At 44.5% G+C, this 13,287-nt stretch overlaps 1 protein-coding gene across 1 annotated transcript in view; it reads right to left on the bottom strand.

Moving 5' to 3' along the window:
* Positions 1-418: 418 nt before the first annotated feature.
* Positions 419-13,287, bottom strand: part of LOC119978966 (amiloride-sensitive sodium channel subunit gamma-like) — a 33,580-nt gene continuing 20,711 nt past the window's right edge. Inside the window, 6 exon segments of the mRNA XM_038820916.1 lie at positions 419-1,610; positions 5,301-5,376; positions 9,887-9,948; positions 12,163-12,220; positions 12,564-12,642; positions 13,135-13,252. Coding sequence (XP_038676844.1) covers positions 1,248-1,610; positions 5,301-5,376; positions 9,887-9,948; positions 12,163-12,220; positions 12,564-12,642; positions 13,135-13,252 — 756 coding nt within the window. The 3' untranslated portion in view covers positions 419-1,247.

Below are 13,287 nucleotides of genomic sequence, written 5' to 3'. Positions count from 1 at the left end.
CAATTTAGCATTGCTAATCCACCTACCCTGCACATCTTTGGGTTGTGGGGGCGAATCCCACGCAAACACGGGGAGAATGTGCAAACTCCACACGGACAGTGACCCAGAACAGGGATTGAACCTGGGACCTCGGCGCTTTGAGGCAGCAATGCTATTCATAGCAGTGTTAATGTGAGCCTACATGTGACACTTTCAAGATTATTATCCTCTTATATGGTATTATTTTACTGCTAAACAAAATTAAATCATAGAATAGAATCCCTACAGTGCAGAAGGAGGCCATTCGGCCCATCGAATCTGCACCAACTCTCTGAAAGAGCACCAAACCTAGGCCCACTCTCCCACCCAATCCCCGTAACCTAGTAATCTAACCATTGGACATTAAGGGGCAATTTAACCTGGCCAATTCACCTAACCTGCACATATTTGGACTGTGGGAGGAAATCAGAGCACCCGGAGGAAACCCACGCAGACACGGGTAGACTGTGCAGATTCCACAAAGTCACCGACGGTCGGAGTCGAACCCAAGGTCGGAGTTGAACCCGGGTCCCTGGCTCTGTGGGGCAGCAGTGCTAACCACTGTGCCACCCCAGTAAGTGTATTTGCACTCATTCCTTAAATTGCAAATATTGTGACTGGGACAGGTCTGTTTGCGAGGCTTCAGTCTCTCAATAATCCCTTCATTAAGAGTTCCGACTCCACTTTCTTAGATGGGGCCTGGAATATCTCTGGAGTCCACAACATATTGGTGGATCGCACTTCGGCTCACCAAGAGCCTTGTTTACTGTATTGCTGCGAGAGAGCCAAAGTAAACCGATGGATTATGTATATGCAAGTAAAATGATCTTGCAAGAGGAACACGGAAGCCAAGTGCCTTTTAAAACAGATTGTGCAATTTACCCAGGAAGACGAGGGAAACCGGGAAACTAAATATTTCCCCTCTATGCGGGCAAGTGTTAGAACTTCTGAATGCATAACATAGGTTGGTGCCTAAGCCCTGCTAAGTTGGTACCTTCCGAGTGACCCCACAAACTTGATCTAGGGGTTAGCTGGGGTGGGGGTGAGAGGTCAAGAGAGCACAATTTCAACATGTGGAGGACACAATCGCAGCGTGGGAGACATATAGATCTGGTACAGCTGTACTGGGATGATCTAATATTTTAACAGTACTGAGAAATGTTCCTTGGCCTTTGACGTATAGAACTTAATTAAATTAAAAATCATCAAAAGCCCTTGCAAAAATGCAATCAGTGGCTGCCGGACTCCATAGTGGAGATGTCTGGGATGAAACTGCTGCGAATCCGCAAGGTTTCATAAGTGGGGGGAAGTGTGTCTGGGAAAGGGGGTCGAGGCAGCTGGAGGGCAGAGTTGAAAGTTGGTGGGTCTTCATCACTGACGCAGAAAGGAGCTCCATGAGCTGAGTTGCTGATGGTTGTGGGCAACTCCTCCTGTTCCTTCTGCCACCACTTGCGTATGGTCTGCACACATTTCCGCCCGATTATCAAGAACATATCAAAGATGAACACTTCAACAATCTCAATGATGCAGACTACAGAACAGCTCATCCACAGACCCAGCTGGCCTCCGAAGTTTGAGAGTAAGGTGACGATCTGAAATGAGAGGGGTGGAGTATTAGAATGACTGCAGGGTCACTTATTGTGGCCTACACCCCTGAATTGGTGAAATGGGAAGGGGGGGTGGGGGGGAGGTGCAGAATGGGATGAGGTGCAGATCCTGAGTCAGACACTGTGCTGGCACCATTTTTTAATTATTCACAGAATATGGGCTTTGCTGGCTAGGCCAGCATTTGTTGCCCTTTCTGAATTGCCATTGGGAAGTTGGCAATGAGCTACCTTCTTGAACCGCTGTAGTCCATGTGGCCTAGGTACACCCACACTGCAACTAGGAAGGGAATTCCAGAATTTTGATCCAATGACAGTGAACAGATGACAATATAGTTCCAAGTCAGGACAGTGTGTGGCTTGGAAGGGAACTTGCAGGTGCTTCCATGCATCTTGTCCTTCTAAATGCGGAGGTCATGGGCTTGGAAGGTGCTGTCGAAGGAGCCTTGATGAGTTGCAGCAGTCCATCTTGTAGATGATACACACTGCTGCCATTGGGCATTGGTGGCGGAGGGAGGGAAGGTTAAGATATTTATTTATTTTAACTTTTTCAAATAAGGGGCAAGTTAGCGTGACTAATCCATGTAGCCTGCACATCTTTGGGTTGTGGGAGTGAGACCCACCCAGACACAGGGAGAATGTGTGAACTCCACATGGACAGTGACCCGGGGCCGGGATCGAACCCAGGTCCTCGGCGCCGTGAGGAAGCAGTGCTAACCACTGCATCACCGTGCTGCCCTGTGAATGTTAAGATAATGGATGGGATGAAAATCAAGTGGGCTGCTTTGTCCTGACTGATGTTGAGCTTCTTGGGGTTGTTGGACAAATGGAGAATATTCCATCACACTCCCGACTTGTTGGTTGGAGAGGCTTTTGGGAATCTGGAGGCAAGTTACTCGCCTCAGAATTCCCAGCCTCTGACCTTTTCTTGTAGCTATAACATTCATATGGCCTGTCCAGTTCAGTTTCTGGTCAATAGCAACTCCCAGGATGTTGATAGTTGGGGGTTCAGCAATGGTAATACCATTGAATGTTAAGGGGACATAGTTCGATTTTTCTTGTTGAAGATGGTCATTGCCAGGCATTTGTGAGGCATGAATTTTACAGGCCACTTATCAGCCTAAGGCTGAAAGTTGGCAAGGTCTTGCTGCATATGAACACAGACTGTTTCAGTATCTGACGAGTCCCAAATGTTACTGAACATTGTGTAATCATCAGTGAATTTACTCACTTCTGACATAATGGTGGAAGGAATGCCATTGCCATTAATGAAGAGGCCGAGGATGGTTGGGCTTAAGACACTACCTGGAAGAACTCCTACAATGATGTCCTGACCTCCAATTACCACAGACATCTTCCAATGTGCTAGGCATGACTCCAACCTGTCAGGTATGACTCCAGCCAGGAGTTTTCCCCTGATTGCCACTCACTCCTTGATGCCACACTTGCCCACCTTCTCAACCTTGCCCCTCACCTGAGGTGTGGTGTCCCTCACCAACAGTCAGCTCTCCCCTCAAAGGAGAGAGAGCAGCCTGTGGTCACCTGGGACTATGGGAACTTCCATTGCTGAGTAAGGGACACTTGATAGCAATGTTAACAACAACTTCCGACACTTTGCTGATGATAAAGAGTAGACAGATGGGGTGGTAATTGGTTGGCTTGGATTTGTCCTGTTTTCGTGTACAAGAAATACATGGGCAATTTTCCACATTGCATGGCTAATTCTGAAACACGCGTCTTCAGTACTACTGCCAGAGTATTGGTGAGGGCCATTAGCCTTGGCAGCATCCAGTGCCTTCAACCATTTCTTGACATCATGTGCTGTGAATCAAATTAGCTGGAGGCTGGTAGGAGTGATGCTGGGAACCTCAGGAAGCCTGGTAACTAGGGTTGCTTATCAACTTTTAATGATTTCCTGCAGTAATTTACTTCACTAAGTGAGCTTTTTGTTTGGATTAGATAATTCAATTAACATTCAACATTTTATTGCAAACAGCATGGGCTGTTGGAAGTTCACTTACAGAAAGTGACCAACCTCATTGATACAATGCAATGAAGAACCTAGGCACAATATCTACATAGGCATTGAGGGTACAAGTCTTATTCTGCCATCTCTCATGACTTCCACTGATTTCCAGTAAATCAGTGCCTCAATTTTAATGTGGTGAAATTTAAATTCAATACAAATCTGGAATCAAAAGTCTAATGATGACCATGAGTTGATCGATTGTCATAAAAACCTATCTTGTTCACTATTATCCTTTAGAGAAGGAAATTTTCCCTCCTTACCTGGTCTGGCCTACATGCGACTCCAGATCCATAGCAGTGTGGTTGACTTTCAAAAGCCCTCTGAAATGGAGGGCGGTTAGGGATGGGCAACAAACGCTGGCACAGTTAGTGACACCCACATCCCGTAAATGAATAACCAAAAACCCTCCTATTACATTTAATTCAGCAAAATTCTCTATATCCTGTATCCCTCCCTTAAACTATTGTTTGAGTGCATTAAGAGACGAGTGGGAATTTCATGGGACTGTAACCCCTTTGATGTAGTTTCATCTCCATTTCTTTCCTTTTCTCTCCAGTATAAAAGGCGTTAAATTACCTTTTTTCCATCATTTTTCTCCCTTTCTCTATGGGACTAAATGGGTTAAAGTACGAGAATGGGTTGCATAGATGAGGTTTGTATTCCCACACGGTAGCATTGTGGATAGCACAATGGCTTCACAGCTCCAGGGTCCCAGGTTCGATTCTGGCTTGGGTCACTGTCTGTGCGGAGTCTGCACATCCTCCCCGTGTGTGCGTGGGTTTCCTCCGGGTGCTCCGGTTTCCTCCCACAGTCCAAAGATGTGCAGGTTAGGTGAATTGGCCATGATAAATTGCCCTTAGTATCCAAAATTGCCCTTAGTGTTGGGTGGGGTTACTGGGTTATGGGTATAGGCTGGAGGTATTGACCTTGGGTAGGGTGCTCTTTCCAAGAGCCGGTGCAGACTCGATGGACCGAATGGCCTCCTTCTGCACTGTAAATTCTATGAAAAGTGTGGAACATTAAAGGGTGATATAATTAAGGTGATTAAAGGATTTGACAGGCTAGATAGAAATTATTTTCCCTGGTGAGGGATTCCGGAACAATTAGAACAAGGCGATTCAGGGATTATAGCAGATGGAGAGTGGAGTTTGGGAACTCTTTCCCCCATTGAAAAGCTGGGAGAAGGGGGGGGGGGGGGGGGGGGGGGGGGGGGCGCGGAGGGGTAGACTTGATGGGTTGTTCTCAGGCAATCTGGGTTAATAAACCAAGGCGGGTCAGTGAACTTAAAATACAAATTAACCACAATCTAAATGAATGGCAAAGTAGACCCTAGGGCCTAAATTTTCACTGGAGACTATTATTTATTCACATGCAATCCTCGGGAGTGGTAGTCATCAGGCTATTTAATCACAGAGGTATCTCATCCCTGTAGTCACCCAATTTCAGTTATGTCCACTTCTGGTCTGAACCTCTGGATTGGGAACCTGTAGCAATTTCCTAATCACTAGCCCATTGGTGCGGAGACTCTCTGCCTTCGCTGTTGTCCAATTTAGCTAACCACAGATTGATAAACAAACCTGGGATCCCCCTGCAGTGTTTGGTTGAAAAACTCACATTAACGGATATAATGAGTATTATTGAACACTTACGTCATTGGCAGCTGTTTCAGAAATGTTCCTCTGATTGAGATCTTTGTAGAAGATGCCCAAATTGGCTAACTCATTCCTGTTAGGTGGAAATAAGACCATGATGTCTCAGTAAAGTCTGTGAACTCTTTTATGTACATGCCTTCTGCACACAGACGTAAAGCATGGAATATGCTGAACCCATGGCCCCTTATCCTATTGTATGGAATCCAAGTGAAAGAAGACTTCCATTTAGATATTGCTTTTCACAACCTCAGGACATCCCACTGTCTTTAAAGCCAATTAAGTATTTTTTAGGGTATTGTCATAGGAACATATCAGAATTATATCTATCTCTTTCTTGAAACCATTTAATGACTCCAGTCTCCCCCGCACTATGGGGCAGTGAGTTCCACAAATTCACCACCCTCTGCGAGAAGCAGTTGCTCCTCATCTCAGTTTTAAATATACCACCTCTCAATCTATATCTGTGATCTCTCATTTTGTCATTATCACCCTCACTATACAGAATCTCAATGGGGCAGCACGGTGGCACAGTGGTTAGCCCTGCTGCCTCACGGCGCTGAGGACCCGGGTTCGAATCCCGGCCCCAGGTCACTGTCCGTGTGGAGTTTGCCCATTCTCCCCGTGTTTGTGTGGGTGTCATCCCCACAACCCAAAGATGTGCAGGGTAGGTGGTTTGGTCACGCTAACCTCAGGGCCAGGGCTGGGGTTCAGTCACTCAATCTTGGGGGGAGGGGTCGCTAGCAGGCCTTACCTTCCTTTATTTCAGGGCGCCCCTTTCTTTAAGGGGCTCTGGAGGCTGGCATGCAGGCATAGCTTCCTGTGACCTCCTTGCTGGGATTGTGGCCAAGCCATCACTGAAGGAGAGCCCGTCCTTAGTGCGAGCTGGAAAATGGATTGGAGGAGGTGAATACAGAGGGTCAGCACAAGGGGCAACTGTGAGGTTATTGGGTGGGGTCCCATGGGAGCCAGACTGTAAGGGCAGAATGGGGTTCTCAGGAATGGCTTGCAACTGTATCTCATGAGGAATGAAGATCCTCTCAATTGGGGAAGCACAATCTAACTGGAAGTAGAACCCCCACACTCCCCAGTGATTGCAATGATGAAGTTTCCCTGGACAAGCGAACAGCAGGAGGCCGCCAAGAGCATGGCATGATTCATATGGGGAAGAAACTTTTCAAAATTCCGTGAAAAATCCAATGGCGGGAATTTTTCTCACCAGAACTGACATGTTGCCATTTTTTGGTAAGATTCCACCCATTGTTTCAAGTCCATAACATAGCTGATTCGGAAAGTAAGGTCCAGAATCGTAAGAAAGGAAGCTATGATGGTGTGAGGCACAGGCTGGCTATGATGGATAGGGAAACTGATAGATTACAGGTTTATTGATTTACTAATTGTTTCATTGATTTATTTGGGACCTTTAAGAATTGCTGTATAATTTTTTAATTCAGTACTTAGACAGAAAATGAAATATCCAAAGTCATGGTTTCATATAGAAATATGAGAACTGCTGGTCAAAGCCAATATTGTTTCAAAAAACACTTTCATAAGGCCTTCATAATGAATAGGTCATTGTTCCATAATGCATTTAGTAATAAAAATGTATCAAAAGCAAGGTTAATGCCAGCACCTTACCAATGTAGAAATGGCATACATGGCAGATGCACGTAGACATTTAATTAATTTGATGGGACATTGGTGAATTTTAAGTAATGACCAATGCCTGGATAACAAATCAGGTTCTAAGTGACAGACAGTTGTTAGAATAAATCAGAGAGCCTCAGCTGAGAATTAGAACCAATGAAACTAAGTAAGGGGCTAAACCCAGATAAGGATTCCCTTAAGAATGTAATCTGTATAATTGATTAGAGAGAAGAATTTAGGTCGTCCGAGATCCTTGAATCATTCGTGAAAATTACTTTTAAAAAGGACTTTTGTTGAAACGATTTTAATTTGTAAATCTGGAGTCACTTTTATCTTGAAGTTTTTTGTTTTCACTCTTCAGTGTCTCAAAGTACTCACAAAAAGTTTGTCGATTTAATTTTGTGTAAATGTACCAAACAAATTCTTGAAGAAATAAAAGTGCTTTATACACATATTCAACCGGACTGAGACCTATGAGTGAGAGATAAGGGGAATCTTACAGAAACGTTACTCAAAGGGCTGAGTGTGGGTAGGCAATGGCAAAGAAGCACTTGGGGGAACTGCAACAATTGTTTATTCCTGTCTGCTGCAAAAGTAAAATGGGAAAGTGGCCAAACCATGGCTTACAAGGAAAATTAGAGATAGTATTAGATCCAAAGAAGAAGCATACTAATTGGCCAAGAAAAGCAACAAACCTGAGACTTGGGCGCAGTTTAGAATTCAGCAAAGGGATTGATTAAGAAGGGGAAAATAGAGTACGAGAGTAAGCTTGTTGGGAACATAACAACTGTTTGTAAAAGTATCTGTAGGTAGGTGAAGAGAAAAAGATTGGTGAAGACAAATTTAGATCCCTTACAGTCAGAAACAGGGGAATTTATAATGGGGAACAAAGAAATGGCTGAGCAACTACATACTTTGGGTCTGTCCTCACAAAGGAGGACACAAATGTTGGGGAACACAGGGTTTAGTGTGAGGGAGGAACTGAAGGAGATCAGTATTAGTAAAGAAATGGTGATGGGAAATTGATGGGATTGAAGACCGATAAATCCTCAGGGCCTGATAATCTACATCCCAGAATAATTAAAGAAGTGGCCTGAGAAATAGTGGGTACATTGGTGGTAATCTTCCAAGATTCTATAGAATCTGGAACAGTTTCTACAGATTGGAGGGTAGCTAACCCCACTATTTAAAAAGGGAGATAGAGGAACAGGGAATTATAGACCAGTCAGCCTGATGTGGCAGTGGGAAAAATTATAGAATCCATTATCAAAGATTTTATTGCAGAGCACTTAGAAAACAGTGGTAGGATCGGACAGAGTCAGCATGGATTTATGAAGGGGAAATCATGCTCGACAAATCTACTGGAATTCTTTGAGGATGTAACTAGTAGTGTTGATGAGGGGGAGCCAGTAGATGTGATTTATTTGGACCTTCAGGAAGCTTTCGTTAAAGTCCCACATAAGAGATTAGCATGTAAAATTAAAACGCATGGGATTAGGGGTAGTGTGTTGAGATGGACAGAAAACTGGTTGGCAGATAGGAAACAAATGGCAGGCATTGACTAGTGGGGTATTGCAGAGATCATAGCTCCAGATTTGCAGAGGACACAAAGCTGGGTGGGAGGGTGAGCTGTGAGGAGGATGCAGAAATCTTTCAGTGTGATTTGGACAAGTTGAGTGGGGGGGGCAAATGAATGGCAGTTGCAGTATAATTTGAATAAATAATAATAATAATCTTTATTGTCACAAGTAGGCTGACATTAACACTGCAATGAAGTTACTGTGAAAAAGCCCTTGTCGCCACATTTCGGCGCCTGTTCGGGTAAACAGAGAGAGAATTCAGAATGTGAGGTTATCCACTATTATCTGAATGGCCGTAAATTAAGAGAGGGGAATGTGCAACAGTACCTGGGTGCCCTGGTACACCAGTCACTGAAGGTAAGTATGAAGGTACAGCAGACAGTAAAGAAGACATGTTGGCCATCATAACGAGAGGATTCGAGTGCAGGAGCAGGGCCTTGGTGAGGCCACACATGGAATATTGGGTACAGTTTTGGTCCCCTTATGTGAGGAAAGATATTCTTGCCCTAGAGAGTGCAGAGAAGGTTTACGAGACTGATTCCTGGGATGGCGGTACTGAAGTACGAGGAAAGATTGAGTCGGTTAGGATTATATTCGCTGGAGTTTAGAAGAATGAGGGGGGAATCTCATAGATTCTAACAGGAGTAGAAGCAAGAAGGATGTTCCCGATGGCGGGGGTGTCCAAAACCAGGGGTAACAGTTTGAGGATAAGGGGTAAACCGTTTAGGACTGAGGCGAGAAGAAATTTCTTCTCCCAGGGAGTTGTAAGCCTGTGGTATTCATTACCACAGAAAGTAATTGAGGCCAAAACATTGTTTGTTTTCAAGAAAGTTAGATATAGCACTTGGGGATCAAAAGATACGAGGGGAAAGCATGATCAGGTTATTGAGTTGGATGATCAGTGATGATCATAATGAATGGTGGACCAGGCTTGAAGGGCCGAATGGCCTCCTCCTGCTCCTATCTGCTATGTTTCTATGTATGACTGTTCTTCTGAGCTGGTCTGACTCAAAACGTTGACTTTGTGTTTATCTCCACAGATGCCGCCAGACCTGAGTTTTCCAGAATTCCCTGTTTTTAGTTAGGATTTCTAGCATCCACAGAATTTTGCTTTTATTTTAATGTTTTTTCTAATGCATGTGTTGGTAAGTTGTGTTTGCACACCCCAATCACTTGGTTAACAAAGATCCTGCCAGGTACAGTATTATGTGCCCGTTTGATAACTGCTCAGTGCCACTTACTGTCCAGAATCGCACATAAGGAATGTCACTAGGCGACTCCAGCTGAGTGATAGCCATCCCGTACTGCGTGAGCCAGCACCCTCAAGAAATTAAGGCAAGTTAACAAATCAGAGCTTACTTTCTCAATGTTCTGTTTCCACGGAGCCCTTTTTCCCAGCTCAGAAGACGAAGAATCCATTCCTATTGCAGGAAGGACAATGAAGTGAGATAATTTCATCACATTCCACCAAGGGTCAGAATGGGAGTAGTTTATTCACATGTCAATCTGGTTCTCTCTCCTCCCTTTCACCACGTTTAACATATTCTAACACTCCATCAACACAACTCCTTTAGAAACCCTGAACATTCTCTGTTCCACCTACCATGGAGAAGGTAAACAAGCTCACCGGTACAGAGTGTGTTAGCTGTGGTTTAGTTCCTAGTATTCTCACCTTCCTGTACTGGCCTCCCCGAACAGGCGCCGGAATATGGCTAGGGGCTTTTCACAGTAACTTCATTGAAGCTTACTTGTGACAATAAGCGATTATTATTATTATCATCCAAGTCAGAATGTGGTGGGTCCAAATCTCACTTCAGAGACAAGAGCACCAAAATCAGGACTGATTTCCCAGGGCAGTACTGAGTGTGTGCTACACTGTTACGGTGAGATATTAAACTGAGGCCTATCTGATTGTTAGGAGGTGGTGGTGTAGTGGTAATCTCACTAGACCAGTTATCCAGAGTCTCTGGGGACACAACAGTGGGTAAAATTTATTCTCAATTAAGCAAATCTGGAATTGAAAGTTGGTCTCAGTAATGGTGATGATGAAACTATCATTGATTGTCATAAAAACCCATAGCCTTCACTACTGTCCTTTATGGAAGGAAATCTTCTGTCCTTACCTGGTCTGGCCTACCTGTGACTCCACATCCATAGAGATAGGGTTGACTCTTAATTGCTCCCTCAAATGGTCGAGCAAGCTGCTTTAGTTCAATGGCAATTAATAATAATATATGTGGGCAGCACGGTGGTACAGTGGTTAGCATTGCTGCCTACGGCGCTGAGGACCCGGGTTCGAATCCCGGCCCTGGGTCACTGTCCGTGTGGAGTTTGCACATTCTCTCCGTGTCTGCGTGGGTTTCACCCCCACAACCCAAAAATGTGCAGGATAGGTGGATTGGCCACGCTAAATTGCCCCTTAATTGGAAAAGGCAATTGGGTACTCTAAATTTATTTCAAGAAAAATAATAATAATAATATAATATTTATTATTGTCACAAGTAGGCTTACATTAACACTGCATGAATTTACTATGAAAATCCCCTCGTCGCCACACTCCAGCACCTGTTCGGGTACACAGAGGGAGAATTCAGAATGTCCAATTCACCTGACAGCACGTCTTTCGGGACTTGTGGGAAGAAACCGGAGCACCCGGAGGAAACCCACGCAGACATGGGGAGAACGTGCAGACTCTGTACCGACAGTGACCCAAGCCGGGAATCAAATCTGTGACCCTGGTTCTGTGAAGCAACAGTGCTAATCACTGTGCTACCGTATCGCCCTTAGCAATGGATTACAAATGTTGGCTTTGTCAGAGATGCCCACATCATTGAAAGAATAAATTTAAAACATGAATATAAATAGATGCTACTTTGAAGAAGGGCAGGAACATATCCCTGGAGTCTTGGTCAACCCACATCACAAGAAACAGATAATCCACTCATTAATCAGTGGATTTGTGGGAAATTGCTGTGAGCAAATTAGCTGCCAAGCTTCCTATATTACATTGGGCGGGATTCTCCGTCCGTTCACGCCAGCGGGATTCTCCAGCTGTTCACGGCAGCGGGATTCTCCCGTCCTGCTGTGGTGAATGGAGGATTTAGCTGTGCGCCAAATTCTCCATCCTCGCTTGCAACGGTAGTGGGGCGGACTCGCAACGGAGAATCCTGGCCATCACATACTTTGTTGGCTGTAAAGTGCTTTGGGATGTTACGAGGTGAGGAAAGGCACTATGTTTATGCAGATCTATCTATCTTTTCAGTCTGTATGGGTGTGTGAGTGTTTGTGTCCATGAGTTTGTTTGTATCTCAGTGGTCAGTTTGCATGTGTGTCTGACTAAGTGGGAATGAGTGGGCGTGTGAGTTAGTGTGAATGTGTATTTACTTGTGAGTGTCCATAGATGTGACTGGGTTTGTGACGGAGTGAGCAGGGGTGTGAGAGAGTGTGCGAGTGCATTGGAGGATAATTAACTTGTTTGTTGTGTTTGAGTAGAAAGTGTGCATGTGGCCACCTGTAAACAATACTTGACTCCCCAACGATGTTTCCTTTTGAAAGATTTCTCATTTGACACAGACTGACTATGAATAAATAATCCAGTTGCTAGAGGTGGGGTATATCTCCCCGTTACTGCTCACCTCAGATGGTGATGAAGGCCACTCAGCATCACTAATGGTCATTGTCCATTCCTTGGAACTGTGGGAAAGATCACACAAAGCATTATTAGCAAGCTGAGTCACTGAGATAAAGTGAGAGAGAAAGTTGAAATAGGGCACTGACTCTACAGGACCAGCATTGAACCAGAAACTGGCCTTTACATCAGTGAATTGGACTACGATTGTACAGAGAACGTTCTTTACATCTGTTCAGGTGGCCTGATAATCTAAAGACAAGGAAGCAGATACTTTTCTCTGTAATGAGTCCTGCGGAGGTTGTAAATGTCATGGGGAATAATTGCAACTCTGCATCTTTGGTGCTCTCTCCAGACATGTCTCAGAGTTGGGGAAGGATGGTCAGGTTTTGGGCCTGGGGAACTTACTGACAGGCAGGTCGACAAGTTTTCTGGCAAACCAACTGCTCCTGAATAAACTGGTTGCGCAGTCTGTAATAGCAGGAAACTGTGGGGAAAGAAAGCAGTTTCTTAAACAATCACAGGTAACACAATAATCTCAAATGATATTTACACAGAATCAAATCCATATTGTTTCAGATCTTCTGAATGACCTAGTTCTAAGTTTAAGGTTAGTACTCCTTGTTCTGGACTCTGCACCCCCCCCCCCCCCCCCCCCCCCCCCCACCTGCACCCACCACTGGAAGTAGCTTCGCCTATTAAATCATTTAATCATTTTAAGCATCTCGATCAGATATTTTCCTTACATTCTACCAGCATCCTGCTCAACACTCCTTCACTAACCATCACTGTCTAAACTTGGAGACTAACTGGAAATTAAAATTGAAGCACTTTTTGGGATCTTGCTGTGCATAAAGTGTCCCCTCTACCGAACCACATAACAGGTCAAATTGCTTCAAATTTATTTGTTATATTATGATCTTTGGATGTAGAATTCTACGCAACTGGAGGTATCGGCAGAGAGAAAGTGTGAACTCACTCCACCCTGGGTACTTTGTGTAGTCGCAGTATTCTGCTTCTGGTGGCAATGGCTTTGCGTAGTGAGCACAGCCACAGCTACGGACCATTTCCATTTGAAAGCACGAGTGCAGACACATCTATAGGGCAAATAGAAAATCAGCCAGGTTAGACT

The sequence above is a fragment of the Scyliorhinus canicula genome, chromosome 15 (genome assembly GCF_902713615.1).
Source record: "Scyliorhinus canicula chromosome 15, sScyCan1.1, whole genome shotgun sequence".
NCBI classification, from domain to species: Eukaryota; Metazoa; Chordata; class Chondrichthyes; order Carcharhiniformes; family Scyliorhinidae; genus Scyliorhinus; species Scyliorhinus canicula.
This window is presented reverse-complemented; position numbering and strand designations above follow the sequence as displayed.